Source organism: Temnothorax longispinosus, chromosome 6, assembly GCF_030848805.1.
Source record: "Temnothorax longispinosus isolate EJ_2023e chromosome 6, Tlon_JGU_v1, whole genome shotgun sequence".
Taxonomy (NCBI): domain Eukaryota; kingdom Metazoa; phylum Arthropoda; class Insecta; order Hymenoptera; family Formicidae; genus Temnothorax; species Temnothorax longispinosus.
Window position 1 is genome coordinate 20,635,118 of NC_092363.1, and position 22,031 is coordinate 20,657,148.

Below are 22,031 nucleotides of genomic sequence, written 5' to 3' on the forward strand. Positions count from 1 at the left end.
ACGTATGAAGCGCGCGGGCGCTCCACATACATAGCCCCCGTACAGAGCGTAGATTGCGAGTCGCGCGGATAACAGCCACGTCCCGGTGAACAATAAGGCGTAAAAAGGTGCGTAAGCGGTCCCGGGGATCATCGCCATACGAAGGCAGAGCGAAGGTAAAGAGTCGAGCGAGGCAAAAAGGATAGAGAGGAAAAAAAGAGGAGGAGAACAAGATAGAGAAAGAGAGAGAGAGAGCTAACTCGGAGCGAACGGCTGAGCTATCATTGCATCTCCTCATTACCATAACTAGTTCCTCCCCTTCGTCTCCGACGTGCCCTCCTGGACCTCCTCCTCCGCTTCTTTCAGTCCCTCCCACCCCGCTGTCCACCCCCTCTTCTTTTCTCCCTTTCTGATCTCGGCCTCCATGCATCATTCCTGATACACATTTACGCACACATTTCTCCAAGAAGGTTTGGAAGAAGGAGAAGGATAGACCGAAAGAGAGGGACGGAGCGGGGTTCGAGAGACCAAAGTTCTTCGGGAGGCCAAGTGCGGCAGCAGCGGTTGAAGGTCCAGAGATATGGACGTTCGCCTTATAAGATGAGACAAAACTCGTGCGAGGAGTGGTAAGAGAGAGAAGGACGCACGATGCGGAGATCTCCGGCCGGGTAGAGATGGTTGTACATCGCGGTTTCACCGAATCGTTATTGTGATGCCGTTGCACGTAGATAACGCGCGTACGATAAACATGACGAATGCTATAACTTAATACCCGCTACCGGAATATGACGTCACTGAGAATTATTAAAGTGAGTAAATAAATTATTACAGAAGTACTCATATAATCGCCTGCATAATCGTAAATTAATGTCTTCATCGGAATCTGGTATCAATATCGAATATATAAGTTTGCACGTAACACATAAGTTTGCGACTGTCAGCTCTCAACTCTTAATCTTTATTCAAATCGGAATGAAGTATGTGTATTTATAGAGTACGCACAGAATTCAAATTTGCACTGTATTTGTTACTATATTTACTTGCGCGTCGCGATAAATTGCCAAATTCGTAAATCATGATATACGCGTTTCCAGCGAAAACCGCAGTGAATATATAGGTTTACCGAGGTCTTATCTTTATGAATGAGGATTCATCGTCCGCCATGCTTTTCCTCCTGTTTTTCTCGGGCTTCAGTTTTGTCTCATAAATGTTTGCTCCAAACAGTGCAATGAACAAAGACAAACGGCGTCTTACGATTCTCCATTTCATAACTTGCAACTTTATTACTGTTATATGTTACTATTATAAATTTTGATCTTGACATAAATACAATATAAAAGATATAAATTTATCAAAACTTCTTTTTTTTATATAAAAAAAGAACAATTTTATAGAAATAAATTCAAAAGAGATAAAACAAATATCGAGGATGTTTTGTTACATGCCACGAAAACATAGAACTGTCTCTCCAAATTTACGTTTAGCACGGTCGACTTAAAGTGACAATTCCCTTCCACTCGTTTATAATGGAATTAGACTATAAGGCGAATATTTTGACGGGCGAGAACAAGTAGAGAGAACTGACCAGGTGAAAAGATTCGCGCGCGAGATTGCCAGTGCTGGTTGGTTGCAACCGCAACGACGGCAGCTACAGCTGTACTCCGCGATATGGACGTTTGCCTTATAAGATGAGACAGAGCCTGGAGGGTAAGGAGAGAAGTGAGGGAAGGGTTGGAGCGATGAGAGTCATGATGCAGACAGCGCGCACATTCCGCCTAACTTGCACACCTACTGCGAATCTCGCGTTTCTCGCGAACAATACGTTCAATTAAGAAACTTTAAATTTCTTCTTTGTGTTAGTTTCGTCAAACTGCACTAAACCTTAATGTTTCGCTTCTGTTTATTTAGTTTTGTCTTGATTTTATCTTATTCTATTATTATCGTAGAAACTTCTAGTAACGAAACACCATTTCGTTTACATTACACTTTGTGCTTCTCTTTTATTCAGTTGCATTATCTCTATAAATTACGCCACTGTATACTTATAACTCTGTTCTATTAACATTATTACTGATTTTACTACCTGTAACTGTTATATTTTTGTCATATAATATTTTAAAATCTCGCTCTTTTATCATCCTTTTCTAAAGCTATCAAGCATCTTATTTAGCTATTATTTAAATTCAAACTTTATTTCTAGATTCTAGCAATGCTCTAAATAAACTATCGCTTCAAGTAGACCTCGTTTTATTTCTGGCTACTGTGTACACTTGACGATGCTCTTTCTTTTAAGATCTCAAAGGAGTTGCTCCGAATTCCGAATCAAGCTGTATATCTTCACGTTCCACTTCTGCTTGTATTTGTGGTTGCTAAGGCTATATATTATAAATTGAGTATATCCACGTGCAGGTATATTCTCGATGATTATAAGGATGACTGGGATAATTGGTAGATAGAGGAAAAGGTAGAAATATAATACAGCCATTATGTTCTTCTGACCCATAAAATTGCACGTTTACGTTTCATGGATACTTCATTATACTCATGTTTTAAACGTTCCACGTTTTACTCCAGTGATACAAACACAAAATATATAAATTATATATATCAAGAATCAAGCATTTCAAATTAAATATTCTTCTGAAAAAAAAAAAATTCAAGTTACATCTCGATATCAATTCTTTTATTCTCCTTTCGTTCGAGAACTTTGGCTTTTTTCAAAAAAATATAAAAATTTCGAAAACGTAAATGTAATTAACGTTTATATGTCAGAATCAGACGTTTATATCAGAACGCGCCGTTCAAACTCTACGGTAAGAAAATAATTCTACGTAATAATATTCCCATACATTCAAATCAATCACGCAACGCTGTTAAGTACGCGAGTCAGACCGGCCGGCGGATGGCGCGGCGCGGCACGACGCGAGCAAAATGAGGAATCTCATCGTCAACCGGATCGCCACGCAGAGGCGTAAAAACGTGTCACGCACGCTTCACGCATGCGGAGAGCAAGGAGGTAGCCGGTTTCTGAAATCTTGCCGCGGCGATCTCGTTTCGTTCGCCAAGCGTTAACCTCGAAGTTACGTGGCGGCCGGCGGTTGTGCGTCCGAAAAGGATAAAAAGAGAACGAAAAAGAGAAGAGAATACACCGCGAGAGAAATATAATGAGCCGTACGTGACTTTAATAAGGGAACAAGGCAACTCGACCGGTTCCCCTAGTCCCGAGACGCAATCGCTACCGAGAAATATTATTTAATCTCGTCGCGGATTTAACGAGCATCGCTCATTAAGGGATTAATTAATGGAATTCGCTGCGCGAACGAAGGCTCCCGGGCGGAAGTTTGTTCGGGACGAAAATAATGGGATCGTTGAAACTTCAAACGGCGCGGCCGTATCTACACACGTTTCCCACACGCGAACTTCGACGCGCGTGTATTCCAGCGAAGTGTCTTGTCTGTTCGGCTTGCGAAGATGTTCTCGTGAAGACTATAATATACGTACATCAAGCTTTGCAGTATCCGCAATGCCCTAATTCCCTTCAATCGCTATACGTCGCATATTATTAGATCAGGTTTGATATAGCCATCAGAGATTAACTTAACCGTGTAGAAATTTCCCTTATCCTTAATTGACACGAGACTATTATAGTTATACGCAAATATCTAAAACTTCAAGAAACTTAGAAAGAGAGAGAGAGAGAGAAAGAGATTACTCGCCCAGTCGTTACCAATTAAAGAATCTTCCGATTCTTTTTTGGCGGGAGAAAGGAAACAAAAAGTGCATCGCCTTTGAAGAGCAGCCAACCATTTTTGCCCGGTCTCAAGAGCGTGCAGGGCTCTCGGGAATTTCGATACAATACGAAAGTCGCAGAGGATGTGGGACGGCTCGAAGCCGGAGAACAGAGGTAGCGGTAGTCGAGGGCGGGAGGAGATGCAGAGGGACGGCAGGAAAGGGTTGCACGAAGCCGTTGAGAAGAGGTAAAACTACACGGCCTCGCCGAGGCTGAGTCAGCCGAAGTCGACTTTACATTGGCGCTTGTTACACCCGGAGATACGGGGGACGAGCAAGGATAAGAGGGACATAGGGGGGAGGTAGGAGGACTGAGGAGCGGAAGAGAGAGAGCGGTCCCTCCGCAATCCTTCTCTATCCGCCGACTAAAACTCTAAGTCTCTATCTATCTGTTTCCTCGCGCTGCAACGACATCTTCCTCTCCCTCCCGCCGGAGATAACTCTCCTAGTCGCCAATGTAAGCCAGTTTCGCCCCGAGGATTCGCATCCTAAGCCGGGGCTCGTTAAGAGCTGGCAGATTTGATCCTTTGTATCGTCCCTGCAACCCCGCTCTAGGGCCATCCAGTCCTACTCACCCGTGGACTCCCATTCGGTCTTACGGATAACAAGAAATAACGAAAACAATTATTAAGGATTTTCTCTGCGCCGTCGTTATCCAAGCGTGAAAGAAAGTATTGCGAAGAGAGGAAAAAACAGAGGGAAAGAGAGAGAGAAGGAGGAAACAAATGTATATCCTCTCACCGTGCTGGATTAAGTCCCTAGGACGGTTATGGATCGCATGAGTGCAGAGGAGGATGATATCATAAAAAGGCGGATTAATCGTGGCGAACGCTTCAACCACCGTTTCTTGCCGTCAACTCTCCTTGCCACCATGTAATAGCACGGCGCTACGATAGCTGCGATTAATTTCTTTTTGTCACGACCAGCATCGTGGCCTCCAAAGTGTCTGAAGAACCTCATTCGACACGGACGGTTCCATAAGCGCCGGCAAGATTTTCCTCAAGGACTTGCCTGCTCTTTCTGTTTTTCTTTTTTTTTCTGGGGAAATACGACCGGCAATTAATTTCCCATCGATAGCGTTTTGATAAAACACCAACAGGTATTACCGCCTAACAGCTTTAAAATTGAATAAAATTATTTATGTTAAATGAACAAGAAATGTAAAATAATTACACTTAATAATAACATTATGACATAATAATTAATTGAAGATAAATTCGCGCGCATTGTTATAAACATCGCAAACTATATAAACTCTTCTCTTTCTCTTTTTATTTTTGTCCACTCGTGATTGCAACAACATAAAGCGATGTTTAGTGGAATATTGATACGTAGGAAGCCGTTGATCTCTGCTCGGCCACCTTCGTTAGCATAGAGGAATGCCGATTTCACAGGAGCCCGGCTGTCGTAACGAGTCTATCAATAACGATCCAAATAACTCGCGGCGATAATAGAGGGTGAGAGAAGATCGGGCTGACGGCATGGCACGATAAACGTCAGTCCTGGACCACTTGAGCGATGTCGACACTCGCGTGGCTTCCCACACGCTAGCATGAAAACGACGGACAGCCGCTGACGGTATTTAAAGTGCCTCACATCGACAAGTGCAGCGCGGCACGGGCGCACCGCACCGTCCGGCTACTGCCCGGCAGTTTCCTTCGATTATCGACGAGGAAACTTTACACGGCTTCCATTTCCGCTTTCTCACGGTATACCACTCGCCGTCAATCGCGGTTCACCGGTGCGTCGCGACGCGAAAAATAAAAGAAAGTAAAGTTTATTAGATAATAAACGTGTTACCAAACTTATCGTCATTCCGTAACTATTATTATGATTTTCGTAATTAGTATTTCCTTCGAAATGCGGTTTTTAAAAGACTACAAGTCATTCGCGTCAAATTTAGATGCGATAGAAATCAGTGAAATGAAATTGCAGGATAATATCAAAATACGGTAACGTTAGCGTATACTAGTATCGCGATAGTAGAGTAGATCAAATCGTGAAACCATAAAATGACGTCGGTAATAGAACACGTATGTGAAGCAGATTATTGCTGACGCACGATCAGCAAAAAGCGCTCGCGGTAGTTATCGCGGAGCTCACGTTACGTCGCGGCATAGAAAGGCATATATTAAAGACCGGTTGTGAGCTCTTCCAGTCAATTTATATAGTGGTTAAGCTCATCATGGTGAACCAATTACAATGTAGTATTCGCATTCAGTAAACGCACTAGGATTGCTCCACCGGTAGTTAAATGTATCGGGAGATGAGCTCGCGGAATTATATTATATATTGAGCATTCATGTAGCACTCTCTTTCCTCGTAACTTGTTCGGATCGGATTAATTAAAATCAATTATTTCCCGCACAAATGATGAATAATCGTATCCGTATGTGCAGTTAAGACGCGAACATGTAAAAAAAGATTAATTTTGCTTGAAATATCCTTCGTTCCTTTTAGGTTTTAATAGGTTTTAATATAGGGCTCACGTATAGAAACCAAATTTCATTATTTAATAGAGATAATATTAACGCAAATCAGATACCATAATGCGAACTAAAAGCAAGTATTACGGAAACGTGAATTTCAATAATCGAATGGATTCTAATTCGTCGTCGTTAAATTTTCAGGTTGATTCCGAAATAGACGGATATTTTTGTTCGTGCAGGCCGCTGGGAGGGATTACGTAAGAGTGAACGATAACATTAAAAATTAAAAAGCGGTTCTCTCTTTATTTATCGCATCGGCCACATTAAAAGGACACCCGGCATGGATAGAGCCGGAAGACAAAGCCGGTGTATCGGTAATTGGCTTAGCCGCAACACGATCGATGAATCGTACCGTCGTCGTACAGAGCAGCCAATAGAAGTTGAACCCAATTTGGCGTACCCCGGTAACTTTCCCTCGCACACCACGGCATCGGCGTTTCGGCAAATCCTCATTTCGCTCGCGGAAACTTATTCCGCTAGCGTCTAATTCCGACTAATTGCGAATTAATGGCATCCACCGTCGCTGTCTCGAAAGTAAAATATTACGCCGATAGCTTTCACCATTTAGTTAACTGCCAGTCAATTTTCTCAAACCGTCTCTCAGCGATCTCGTTTTCCCTTGGGGCGCGTCGTAAGACACTCGCACGAATCCTGTGCGGATTCCAATTTGTAAAATAAGAAAATTTATTATCATACTTAAGACATTCAAGGTGTTCGAATTATGTTTGTTTCGAAGTAGAACGAAGCGGAAGCTTCCGGTTGACAACCGGATGTATCGGTATTCTCGCTTCGAAACTTCACGTGGTACTGGATGTAGCGTGCAATTTCGTGAAAACGCATTTTGTGTATTTGCCGCGTGACTGTCCGCCGTTCGCCAATTTATCGATATCGTTCTAACAGCGACCGACGCGACGTCTCGCTTTAAATTGCCATAAAGCGACAATCAATTACAGTTACGTATCTCCGACCGCTCGCGACCCGGATTGCTCCGTTTTGGCATAATCGCCGACGGTCGACGTTATTTATCGATAGATCGTATTTTACGGCTCAATAACTGCGCCCGCGCGCACCACGCCGCAAATTTGCATGCGTATCCGATCGCTTGTCATGGGCATATCAAACCCGCGATAACGGAGCGGCATATTTGAAGGGTCCGCGATTTTCGCGCGACGCCTCTCGCGATATTAATCTGCCCGTCGAATCGATCTTCCATCCTCCTCTCTATCCTTCCTCAGTAATTATTATTTTATGCGGGTCGCGCATCCGACTCGCCGGAGTGGATTCTGTAAAATAATCACGATAATTGAGCCACATAATGTATGTCGGAATTATTTGCCGGTGTGTATTAGGTCACAGTTGGTCGATAACACGCGGATAAATTTTTAATTGCATTTCGTCGATCGCACAAACTACTTCCTGATAATTCGATATTAATGTGTGAAACGAAGTCACGCGCGCATAAATGTTTCAACTATTTCGCAACGGGAAAATTGTGCCGATTTCCAAAGTGACAATAATCGACGAATTCGTCAATGCTGCGGATTTAGAACAACATATAGGTACATTTTATTAAATAACATCAGGTATACCGTTTTTATTTAATTATTGCCATGTCATCGATACATAATAATTTCCAACAATACAACTATTGATTCTCATTTTGGAAACGAGGTCAATTCCCGGATTAACCTTTTCGTAGAAAATTTCATTTTTAGTGTGAGCAATTATTTCTACGATTTATATTCTTTTAAGAGCACGAACGTTTTGTAAAGTGCTGGTTGTTTCACTTTTCTCTCGGCGCATGTGTAATCCATTAGCTGCGAAGATATTAAAAAAACATATGGCTCTTTTAGCGGTCTAAAAAAAGGAGTTAAAGTCTGGTAGAAACAGTGTCGGTACAAAACTACCATCTGCCACTTTCGAAGGAAGTCGCGAAGAAACGCTTCCGGCGTATCTGCATTACCATTTCTCGTGAACAGCCACGAAAAAAAAGTCGCGCACAGTCTCGAGATTATCCGCTTTCAATCTACGTAATAACACATTCGACACTTGAACTTTATCGGTGCCCATCGTCGGTAGATCGAAGTCAAGACTAAATAAAACGAGAATCAGAAAATCTTATTGAAAAATCATTGGACTAAAGAGTGCAAGTTATAATTGTATTTAACTTTTACCTTTACACTACGTGAAACTGTAAGTAATGCCATCTAAAAAAACCTCATCGTTTACGATAAAAAATTTTAATCAAATGTCGATATTTATGAAATCAAAAGCATGTGGGCGATCTTGTTAGAAGCATTTATATTATATTTGTCGCGCTAGCTCTTGGAAAGATCAGAAGTTCATCGGTTACTTTTAGCCCTTTTAGCTATTCGAAAATTATATTTCAAATAGTTATAAAAGTAACAAGTTATCTTCCGTGTCTCTAGAGAGAACGACAAGTAATCAATATCTTCTACAATCAGTAATTTAAACTCCGTTGCCTCTGTTTTCAATATAACGATTCGGTAGGACGATGATATAGGGGGAATAAGAGGAGCTCCGTTAACGAAGTTTTCCGGCGCACATGCGGTAGTCGAGGGATAATAATTCCGGTGGTCCCAATAGAGCGCTCGTTCACGCCCCGAGTATGGGAATTTTGACAGTATCGCGCCGCCGATCGGCGGGATCTAACTTACCGGGAAAGTAGCTCTCTTTCGTTCAACAAACCGATGCGTTATAAATGCCGATCTATATCCACGGGACAAGGCACGATCTATCATCCGCGCGAGCACTGCTCCGGCCCGACTCCGTTCCCTTCCTTTCTGACCTGCCTATCGCTTGCTCGTATTGTTTCTCGCGTGATTACCTCCCAACGTCAAAGACCAGCTCGGCGATACAATCTTCGACGACTTTTCCAAGTTCATCTCGCGAGTGTACATGCACCGCGGGCGATCGATAATGCCAATTGAGACGTGAAGTGAAACGACAGACTAATTGAATTTTTCAGATAAACGGAAAGAAATGGTCTTTATACATGAAATTTCTTAACTTTGAAATTCATGCACTTTTTCAAGTTCTTAAGAATATCGAATTAATGCGCGTTTAACCCTTCAGTTAATGCGCACCTATGTCAGTTACGCTCTACAATGACTATAATGTCGCTATAGATATCGTAGATATGCCGTTCTAGGTAGGCTAATAAGAGATATAATTTCCGATTAGATGTAATCGTTACATCATGATGATCATCTGCCATTAAAGTTCCAAATAAAGCGCAATATTACCTTGAAATGTATGCAATATTGATCCGCACGGCTGAGCAATGAAGAAGACACAATTGGACGATTTAAAATAATTACGCGTGCGTTATCTTATGGAAAAATATGGCCACATCCCTCTCTCTAAAGAAACCTTAATGGCGGTTGGGAAGGCGTGTCCATATATAGTCACTGTAGCGTCACGAACCGTGTGCAGTTATCTCACATTCGATACTAATAGGTTGTTCAACTAAATCAGACTTTTTTAATAATCACTCAAACGAATAGAATATAATAATACTGGCGGTCGCCAAAGTGACTCCAAACTATACCGTATACCGCGAGCGACATGTTAAGGTACTTGGCAATGTTATGCCAACAAAAGGAAAGAGACGAACTCCGGGACGTTGTTCCGGAATTCCTTCCGGGCATAGCGAAGCGCGAGGCGATCCCAAGAGTTCGTTCCGAATGCCATAACACCCGGCACCCGGGTTCTGACCCGGTAAGCACCCGGGCGCGAGCGCTAGGATGGAATCAAGTTGGCCGCAGGCTCATCGTCAGGACAGCGATCTTCAGCCGCCGCAATTTCGCGCATTCGCTCTGCCACGGATTTCCATCGCGACTCTACCGCTGGGCGGGAAGGGTGAGGGGATTGGAGTGGAAGGGTTCAAACAGTGCCGCGACAGCACTCGCGAGCGCCGGCCGTACACACATACATCGCCATATATACGCGTATATACATGTGACTGCATTTACGCTGAATCCTATTTGCCTCGGCTAAAATCGCATCGAGGGGAATCCCGTGGCAGGAGTGCCTTGGGAATAGCCTCCGCGCGCGCAGTCATTCCATCCCGCTGCGCTTCTCTCCCCTTTGCCCACCTCCCGCCTTCCCCCCTCGTTTCGTATCCCGCCTCCGCCGCCCCCGTGGCTCTCCGCAATGGTGCATCGCCGCCACCACCGCCGTATGCAGATGCATCGTTAGCATTTTTACGCAAGGACGTCGCGCCGGCGGGCTTTTATCATTTCCTCGTTTTTCCTACGTCGCGCACCCCCTGTCGCGCCGGCAAAAGGTGATTTAACCCTTCGCGCCCTGGCAGTTATCTGCCGGGGAGTGGATAATAATGTCTGTGAGCCAGAAGTTACCTAAACACCAGTTTCGCCAATGTCGATTGTAGTAGCTGATCAACGGCTCGCTAAATATATCATTTCTACTCATTGATGTATAATCATGAAAGAGCAAGAGTTATAGATGGTTAAATAGTACTTGTTATTGCACAGTTGTGATCGAGAAAAGCACAGCTGATGAAAGTTTGTCGGTGAGACGGACTATCATCTAAAAAGAAGAGTTGGTTAAGTTCCGGCTTTTTATTACATACCTACACGATCTAGAAAGTGACATCCAACCAGAATTTGCACTGTTCACAGAACACAACTGTGAACTAGAACAAAGAGTAACTATAACTATACTACAATTCATTATTATAGTTAAGATCTGGTAATAGCGAATTGTCTAACAGTACGGTGCTATAGATATGATCTACAAAGTAATAAAACTACAGTCATTGACCAAGCATGCGAAGCGGGCTTGATGCATGAAAAGACACGTGTCCAGCTATTTGTAGATTACGTTATACGAGATTACGTACGCACGCTTATACCCTTCGGATAGTAGACGCGAAGTTTCCCCAGTTTCCTCAGTCACTTTAACAAGATACTACGCTTTACACAACAATACGAGTTATTAAAAAATCTCATCTCGGTGTGTCGTAAATCAGGCGTAAAGCCTGAGCGATAGCTTGACGTCGCGGAGGACGCGAAAGAATCCCCGCTCCGCGTTTCCGTCGCGCTCGTCGCTTATCGGCCGCATTATTAAAATGCAAAGCGACGAAAGCTGGCGGAGTGCGACGATACAAATCGACGACAAAGGACCGCCGCGGGGAGGGGGCGGGGGTTTGCCGCGAGGGAAAACCGCGCGAAGTATTTTAATAAAGCTGTCCGCGATTATTGCGCGCCGCCCGCCATCCGACCTGATGCCGTAAAACAATATGCGAGGAACCTAACGAATTAAACACCTCGCAATTGGACGCAATTATTTGGTCTCGTTGAAAATGCAATCTGCCGGCGCATTACGGGGGATTATGCGAACGAGCGGGGGTCGGACAGGCGGGGGCGCACGGTCACGCGCACTTGATGTAGAACGCCGAAATGCGCAATTCGCGCTTTATTTCACGTTCGCTCGCCCGCGCGCGCGCGCGCGTATGGATAATCCCACGAGTCTTCTATGATTTAGCGATATCTCCCTGTTGCACCGACTTTATTAATTCATCCAGTTATTTGCCGTATCCTCCTGTCTCCCTCTCTCTCTCCCCCCCTCCCTCTTTCTCTTCCTGCTTCTCTTTCATCCGTTATTCCATGTTATGCGCACGAATTTCACGAGTAGCGCACTGCGACTAGCGGTATTACGGGCTGCATCATTTATTCAGCAAACAGTCAGCGCTGGACGCACGTCTGGCTACGGCGAGATTTACCATGCAAAACAATCGAGTGGAGTTGTATAACACTATATCCCCTCTCGCAAGAAGATTTCCGATCTCGATATCTGATTGCGTGTATTCGCCAGAATCTCGCCAATCACTCAAACTTCTTATTATGCTTCACTTTTGTAGTTGAGCTGCGCGAGAATCCGTTCGTGCCCCTGCCAGAAGGGAAATATATTTGAGCACCGCGACAGCAACCGACCGCGGAAATTTCTCAGCAAACTGCGATTGGGATCCGTGCATTTCGCGCATGTAATTCACATGGCATGCGCAATCAGAGTGATTTTGCTCGTTACATGCCAGTCCCCGGCGTGGACAAACGCCCGTGCCGCGCCGCGCCGCGCCCGGGCGATCTCGGCGCGGCATGCATATCGGATTGCATGCGGGGCGTCGCTCTCTCCGATGCGTATATCGCCCCCGCGAATGGTGGAATTAAAGTCGCGTATCGACCGGCGCGGAGGCCGGAGGGACGGCTGCGAGACGAGTAAGAAATCGAGCGGAGTAGCAGTCGTCCGGCTGGTCCGGATGCCCGCGGCTGGTCTGGTTCTAAGATTACGATCATAACGAAAAAGCTTCTCGCTCCCATTGGATGCCAGTCTTTCTCTCTTTCTCTCCTCCTCTCTCTCCGCCCGGCCTCGCGCGCCTTCCTTCACCGTCTCTCTATCGGCTCTCTTCTCTTTCACGGCGTATGAGAACGTCCGGCGACGCGGCTCTGCACTGTATAGAGCGTTGCGCGGCGCGCGGCATGCATTATGGAACGAGCGAGCAACGATTCTGCCGGAAAAATTGCGGACACGCGAGACGGACGCGATCTGCAGCCCGACTATCTTCTCTCCACTTACCCATCCACGTAGAGCAGTGTTTCCCAATTTGTTATATGGCGACTGAATTCTTTGGGATACGTCATAAAGCTCGTAATTGCGTCGACTTCAAGAGTCGACCAGAAATATTTTTCCTCTTTTCTAATACCGTTTATTGCGACCCTTGTGCGCGTCACATAAATTTTCATCAGTCCATATATATCTGTGCTCAGTTCATATATATTACATATGTTGCAAAGAAATGACATTAAAATGCCAAGCTTTAAGTTTCGATAATTGATGGCTTGCTTTCATTATATATGCTTACGACATTGTTAATTTCTATCTCTCTCGTTTTTGTGTAATAATGCATATTTGATTTTATAGATATCGTGATATCTTTTTTTTCTTCATCGGACATCGTCGTATTCAGTTTTCATAAAAAAAGAAGCGATATTAGAGCACTCATACGTAATCTATAAGAAGCGATCGAAATAAATAGTAAAAAATAAATAAATAAAATCACGATACGAGACCATAGATTGTTTTTCATTTTTATTTTATTCGGCATTCCGGGAAACGCCATTTGGGAAACACTGACATAAAGATACCTACGTAGATACCGATCTATGCGTTACCCACCTAACCACTCTCAGTCGACCCTCGCGATACTCGTCGTGGAAGATTGCTTTCCTATATCCCGTCCTCCCGGTTACGACTGCTTTCCATTTTGTAAGAAACGTCGGGAGGTCTCTATAATGTAAACGCGATGTGTCCAATGCTACCAATCACGATCGCATAAATATAAGCAGCCCTTTTGTTGCAAAAGCGAACTCCGCGTTTTTTTAAATGAGGACAAGCAAGAATTTATGTCCTTTCTTAAAAATTCAAATATCGTGGATGTCATAGAATATTGTAATAATTCAATTTGCCTTTCAAGTTGTTATTATGTTAATTACGTAATAAATCCGCGGTATATTCCGTTAGTAAAATATTTTTTTATAGGAATTGACAAAATATTAATTAAAGTGAAATAAAACTGCTTTAATGATATACAATTTACATAATTATTTCCTTAAAAAAGACATGATTATTTATTAATAGGTAATTATTAATTTTATTTATTTATCTAGCAATGGGTCATGTTGTATAATTACTGTCAAAATTATAAGAGTATTAATTCATCGCGTTTCTTTTATATCTTCGCTGTAATAGCTTTATCACAATATTCCTTGACTTCATAAAAAATCTATCTGGTATAACGCGTTATAATCCCGCTGAGAAATTTAATAACGTCAGCATTACACGCTCCCACCGAAATAAAAATGGACAGAGGGAGCATTTGCGGTGTTCCTTTGACGCCTAACATGCAACGAAAAGCCGAGCGCAAAGTAGCTGCTGATAAATCTATGTAGGAGGGGGATAACCGAGGAATAATGGCGAAGCGAAATGAATGTTTCGCGGCATGGCCGGTAAAAATACGGTAAAAAAGCTTGTGCGACGCGACAAGCGGCGCTCTCCCCTTTCTCTGCAGTTGATTCAGTCAGCGCTCGCACGAAAGAGATACGGCGGGAAAGAGAACAGAAAAAAAGAAGATGAAGAAGAAGCGACGCACCTATCCCCCGGCCAACATTAGTAAAGAACCAGGCCAGAAACTGTCAACGGCTGCGTAACGCTGATGAAAGGGTGGATAGCGTGTAATCCCCGTCGCGTCCGGTCTCCGAAGAGGGCCCCGTGTCCCCCAAATGCGCGACTAACGACGTTTTAAATTTAAAAAAAAAATACGTGGTCGAAAATAACACGCTTTGTGGCTTGGCACAGAAATCTCCTGGCCGTTCACGTGGAAATCGCGCGAACTAGATTACGTCCGGCCCGGAGAAACTTTTCTCTCTTTTGGCGTGCCATAAGCGCGTCGGCGGCGTCTCTTTGAATGACGCCTTGTTATTCAAAGAACCATCACCGCCGGCACTCACGTCGCACATGCATACAGTATTAACTCCGAACTATTACGACGGCGTTGGGATCTAACCGCAGTGCGGACAGCTCATGATATATCCGGGGGAAGTTTTGCGGACCTCGGCCTCGCGCGCTGTCACGGAATTAAATGGAAAAGTCGAAGCTATACGTGATCGTCAGCGTTTCTTTTTATTGAGCTCGGCGAAGATGATACAGATCGCGTTATCTACATCGATCTGCTCTCGAGCGAGATCATCGTAAGAAGTAAGATAATTTTATAATGATAGCTATTAATTTCGTTATTTGTAACATTGGATTTTCTCATTCGTCAGAAAGCCATGATATGATTTCTTCATATGATTTTATTGTTAAAGATAAAATATGCCCTGTATGAAATTTAAATATATATTAAATGATACATTCATTTTTTGGAAAAGAGAAAGAGAGAGAAAGGAGAAACCATATTAAATATAGTCTAATTAGCTGATGCAAACAGCGACCATGCACGTTTATTTTATAGTCGCGCAAATTCTCTTCGTCGCGGTGAAGATGAGCAGCATCAAAATGATGAGCATGTTACACGGGAACCGCATTTTCGCGGAAAAATTACATAAGGCAATCGCTTCCGCGGGCGAGTCCTCGATGTACCGAGTGTCGTGCAAAATGAGAAGAACGCGTAATGACAGGCTGCCGGCTTTAGTGGGCATGATTGATAACTATCCGATGCGCCGATCGAAACGGGAGAGCCATTACTTATCTCCCGAATGACTACCATTAAGCGCGTTCCATCGCCAATGTTGGCGTGCCAGGGCGGCCTTTACAATATTCAAAGAGGGAACTCCACTCGATCAGTAGCACGGAAATAATTATTCTCGATTACTCTCGCTCTCCCTCCTCCCCCCTCCCCCCTCCCCCCGGCACTTTGCGTACACAAGCGAGACGTCGGTTGATTTAAATATCAGTGAGCTTTAATGTGAATGCTCTACGCGGCAACTATTTCCGTTTGCAGTTCTTTGTGTGTCTAAAATAGAAATCAACAGTATAAAAACTGTATTCACGTTTTTTTTTCTATTAAAATAATAAATTGTGATAAATGATCAATTTCGCATCGGCGGCCTTGTCAAAAGAAGTTACTTAACAGCGAAAATTGAAATTCTTTAATCGATTAATTTTCAAAAGTATAAATTTAATTTTTGAAAGTATCTTTTACGTATTTCAAATAATCTTTAATTCAATAGAAATTTAATTTTCGTTACTTTATTGAATAATATAATCAATGTTGAAACTTCAAGAGCTGTGTGAAAAGAAAGAATGATGGTTCTTGTACGATTTCTCATCAGGAATACTATACTGGATTGCTATCTTTTTAGACACAATGTATTATAAATCATCATTATTCCAGGTCGTAAATATATTCGCAATCATGATGCGCAAATGCGCATATCTATACTTCAACACAGCCGGGCGAGATGGCCAAAGGAGATTTGCTGGTGACCGCAAGAAATCAGATATTACCCGATACTGTGCAAAAAGACACTCACCTGAAGGTGGACTTGACCGTTGTTATCGACCCATCCGATGACCATGTCAGCTCCCGCGCGGCCATCGTCCTTCGTGAAACCGAGCCCGACGTAGCCGAGGGTCTTCACTTGGATCTCGAATGTAACGTCCTTCTCATCAGGCGTCCAGAGCACCAAGAAATTGTTATCCAGGACAGCACTGTGCTTCCATTCGACGGAGACGACACCGCTGACGAGCAAGAGGAGAAATGAGCCGACCGCAGTCTTCATCTTTCCGTACGGTGCTGCTCAAAACATCTGAAACAGGAGCGATGCATGCCTGAGGCGACTGTCTTATTTACGGAGGTAATTTATGCTACTTAGAGATGTAATCCGCTTAATGGATAAGAGAACGAGGAATAACGTTTATTCACATAATGTATTCCGCATATTACAGGCAAGATATTCCGAAGTTTCTCCAAATACGGAATTTCATACAAAATTAAACGATTACAAATGACGTTCACTGCATCATTAATAATAACACAAGATAAAATTGTGAAATATGATTTATCGTAAAATATAATAATCGTTCGATTAAAAAAAAAACTTATTACTCGTTTAAAACTTTTGCGTTGATGATGAAAAATTTAATAAATATCTACTGCAGTATATAATTTTGCACCATTAAACGTTCTCCAGAAATAGCGCGGTAATACAATAAAATGGTAAATGTAGAAAAAACAATGTACCCAGTATGCTTCAGTTGGTTGCATTTTTAAAGACAACAAAACCGTTGAACTTTCAAATGAGAGTAATATTGAACATGCTGTCGATATTTTTCTTCAATGTTGCAACGATCGTATTTCGCGTCACCGTTGTTGCCCATTACTTACGCAACGGACGATTTTCGCTGTGTTTAAACCGCAAATGATCGCTGGTGCATGCCGTGTATGTGTATTTGCGCACGCGCATCTACACACAGCGCTTGCTTTCTCACATAATTCGCACGATAGTCGTACGCATCGTATTTTATCGTCCTTAAGCACTGGTAGCGCAGTGGCTATTTACGCTTGCGCTCCACTTGAAATTGTTTCAACCTCTATACGGTCGACTTCGTTCTTTTTCTACGCAAAATACGGTATATCGCGCCAAACAGAAAATAAGACTGCTTTAAGTGGCTCTTGTACAAAAGTATCAGCTATTTCAAATACTCTACTTTATTTCCTACAGAATAAATTTCTAATTGTGTAAATTTGGTTACATATGTATATATATAACCTAAATCTTAATTATTGATAATGAAAGTATAGAAGGCGAGATCCAGAGATTGCTAAGCGGACTTATATATATATATATATATATATATATATATATATATATATATATATATATATATATATATATATCAGAAATAGTTCGCACTAAGTTCAAATTTTAAGATCACAATATAATGCTATTTCATAATCTAATACAATAATCTTAAACGACATTGTCATGGTTCGACTAATCAGAAACATGAAGCAGTGCAAAACTGATAGTACGAATCTCATTTCAAGAGAGTTTATCAGATATTCAGAACGATCGAAGTAAATCTCATAAATCTTTATGGAGAATTTTTGTGAGCGAAGTGTTGAGAACGCAGATTTTTAAAACAAAATTAAAAAGAGGGGCTGTATCAACAATATTACGAGGTCCGACTCGTTTTAGCCGTCAACGCGAAGTAATGCTTATATTCATAGCGTGGAAACATATCCGACGAGTAAGCCGTACTGCCTCGTTTTCCCAAGCAGAAATACTCATAAATAACGATCAACGTCACGATTAATTTATCCTCACGCCGACGCGGTGGTCGCTATTGCATTTTCAAGAATCAGACAGGTCGGGCTTAATGGGCCGCCATTCAACGAAGACGTTATCGCCGATTCCGCGGCAAAAATCGCTATTGACCTCTTTATCGGCGATAACGCGCTTTGTTTCTTCAGGCATAACGACGGACACACGAGGTGGAGCAACGGAGCTTCGAGGGGAAACGCGAGAAAATTAAGTTTCCGGCGGAATGAATCCGCGAACAAAGAGAATTTCTCGTTTTACCGTGCGCGTGTCTCGAAAAAGGGATGGGCCGGATTGAGGTCGGCCGGAATAGCCGCGCTACCGTTTATTTTGCATTTTCAGCAATCAGGCACGTCCCGCGGGAGAGGGGGGGGGAGAGAAAAAAGTCAATTTGTACTTGCGGAGTAAGCGCCTCGCGCCGAGCACGGCACGAGTTAAGGGCGAGATTGCTGTAGAGGCAGCAACTGCGCCGAGCGCACAACACACCATCCTCGAGATCGCAGGTGTGACTAAAATACGCACGCCGGAAATTTTTTGTAGTGAAATTTATTCGATTGAAAATATCGGGGAGAAACGCTATATTCGAACGTTTCAATAAATTGGTAAAAATGGGAGATATTGGTGCATTGTTTGCGCGAATTGTGCAATACAGTTTCTGCTAGGCGACTAGTATTACTAATAAATTTTAGAATTGAAATATATTTTAACAATGAATTTATTGGAACTGAAATTGGATGGCAGGTTCGGTGAAAATTTGATAGCGCGCTAGTAAATTGTTACAACGAACGCTCAAAATTATCATCTTCATTTATAATGTAAAACGAAGCAGTCCCGTAATAAAACCAAACAGAATCGAAGTTCACGTGGAATCTGTTTTTCTTCGGGCGTCACCACAAATGCACTGTTAATGTTTGTTACACAGCTTGTAGCTCACTCTGTGCTACAGCGCTTTTTCCATGCTTTTTTTGCGTCGGTGACCGCGAAAGAGCGGAGATGAGCGCGCTGGTGCGCGCTTCATCGAGATCATCGATCAATCGAAGTGCGGTTGATGAAAATACAAAATACCGATCGCGTGCACCTGCGTATCGCGACACGCACGTGCGACCTATGGGGCAAGGATGGGAAAGCGAGGGAGCGGGAGATGGGAGTTGAACCCCCGACCAGGAATCGACCGCGGATCTGCAAACGATCGTTTCAATTAACGGCGACAATGGCGTGGTGCATCGGCCGATGCGCCGCAAATAGTAAGCCAATCCGGCGTATACACGCGCGGAAATCATCGACGAGTTCGACGCCAAACACCGACCGCCGGACTGGTTTAATCCCTCGCGATCGCGCGGTCCAAACTGATGTTTATCGTGGCGGATATTTGTGACGTAATTGTACAAGTTTAACAGAATTGCATTTTGCGCAAACGAATCTATGCTACAAACAATAGGGTTGCTCGATAATAAGTGTGAGAAACATTTTTTTAATCGTAATTTTTTAATCGCTACCGATATATCATGACCAAAACGCGCAATAAGTTAATAAGATGTATACCTCGACTAAGTGGATTCAAGGCAATGATCTGTCGCTAACAACGATCATTTTTCCTGACAATTTCATTTGAGAGAGGCGACTTAAAGCAGTATAGTGACAATGATAAAATAACGCTCACGATTTTCATAGTTTAAAAAAAGGGCACAACGTTCGGATTAGCGATCATGTGATTTAACAGGGGTCAAGGTACGCGGCATTGCCGACAGCGTGCATCACAATTGGCCCGATTACCCGATTTACGGTACTGGCGCAGTAACCGCGAAATTAAAACCGATCGATTCAATCAGCAATAACGGAATATGCGCGGAATACGCGCGTATCAGGAGCGCGACGTTACGCGGAAATAATTGGACGGTTCGGACTTGCATACAAAGGAGAAGCGTCGGCTAATACTGCCGATTAACAAAACCAATGTATCGGCAATCGGATGCGTTACGCGAGCTTACGCGAATTCCAACTAAGCAACATGAATTAAACATTTGATCGAGCCGCCATTATAATGCGCTAATTTTAAGGGCAAATCAATCAGCGAATGCAATGGATGACCTAGTTGGAAATTGTGTTGATTAATTTTTAGGAAGAAAAAGATAGATTTCACGAAAAATCAAATCATATTTATTTGTATTACTATCCACAGTATGAAAAAAAGAATTGCGGGTTTTTAAGTTAATTTGAGGATACTTGACTTTTTTTATTAAATAGTATTATTTATATACCAATCTTGGATAATTATATTATTTTAATGGATATTATAAAATATATTACAAGAGCGCATTATAATTTAATATTCGTAATATTATATATTCTCTCTCTCTCTCTCTCTCTCTCTCTCTCTCTCTCTCTCTCTCTCTCTCTCTCTCTGTCGCACATATTTTATATAAAATACTTACAAAAATATTCTAAATGAAAGTTTAAAGTTGAAATGTTATTAAAGACATACAATTGTATGCATAATTTAATTTCCCAAATATTAATTGTTAAATGTTATTAACTTAATTTAAAAAATTGAATTAATATTTATTTTTATTAGAATAGAATTATGGAAAAATTACTTTTCAATAAAAATCTTCACATTATTTCATTAACCGCGAGTCAAAAAAATGTTGCTACAGAATGGCTCACATTCATTTTTATTACTGAACACCGTAATCTACGGCGTGGCACATTGTTGTAGTCCATTATTCTCTAATTAATATTCTCTAATTAATAATCATAAAGCTCGAATCTATTTAATTTAAAAAACTTAATTAAAATTTGTTTTTATTAGAATAAAGTTGTTCTTAAAATCTGTTTTTTATTGGAATAGCTATAGAATTATAGAAAAAATTGTTTTTCAATAAAAAGTTTGCTCCATCAACCGCCAGTTAAAAATGTTGCTGCAGATTGATTCAATGAACTCACGTTCATTTTCACTATAAAGCACCATAAATCTATAGCGTAGTACATTGTCGCCACATAACTTCTCCTCTGTTTAATCCTCTTTGGTTCATCCAATGACTATCCACCGCCGTCGAACGATCGGCCGCTCGAAAACAATCGATGCAATTAACAGTAGCGGCGCGTGCAACGCACGAAACGTCCCGGTCGAGGTGATGCATCGGTCGCAGCAGCTGCCTGAACCGCTCCAGCGCACCGGAGAAATGTCGACTCAAATTGAGAGGACACAACGGAGGCGAATCCGAAAAGATTGAACGCGGACACCATCCCGGGCGAAAGGGACGTAGCGATGGGAACGAGTGACGCCGCGCAACGCAGCACGGAGAGGATAGAACTACGCGCGGGTACGGTTTGATTTGCGGCGTGTCGTTCAGTCGATTGCTCTCCAATTGCGCCCTGGCACTAGCGGCATCAGCCTGGCACGGTTTTCCCTATACGGGGTGCTCCGCTAAGGTTCGCATCAAATTTAGAAACCGCGTTTTATGACAAACTCGCAACAGATTTCCGCGACTATCGAAATTTTAATGTAAACTGCGCTAATTGAGATTTCGCCAATTGGAGTTCGTGCAAAAGAGAAAAGTTTCTTATCTCTTCCTTTGAGATTTAAATTTTATCAAAATATTTAGATTTTAATGTTTTGGAATATTTCTTGCAATATAGATTTATATGTAAATGTTCATTCATAGTACGAAAATGCATAACTGTAATTTAACTATTTTGCATTAAGTCGGAGTAGTAAAAAAGTTAAAGTATACGATACATCATATCTTTATTTTAAGAGTGAAAAAATGATCTAAATAAATAATTGTAATTACCTTATCACGTTAGTTACTGTAAATGGATGATTCATGTTGGTGTGGAAAAATTTCATTCTTTACTTTTCGAATTTTTGTAAAGAGAAATATGCGATTCATTCAAGCTCGGTATTGCG

General features: G+C 42.4%; 1 protein-coding gene across 2 annotated transcripts in view; it reads right to left on the minus strand.

Moving 5' to 3' along the window:
* Window positions 1-22,031, minus strand: part of Olf413 (DBH like monooxygenase olf413) — a 260,512-nt gene that overhangs the window by 78,181 nt on the left and 160,300 nt on the right. For both annotated transcript variants that reach the window (XM_071780496.1, XM_071780495.1), the window contains one exon: window positions 16,331-16,606. In XM_071780496.1, the coding sequence (XP_071636597.1) occupies window positions 16,331-16,579 (249 nt within the window). In that variant the 5' untranslated portion in view covers window positions 16,580-16,606. The remainder of the gene's footprint in view (window positions 1-16,330; window positions 16,607-22,031) is intronic.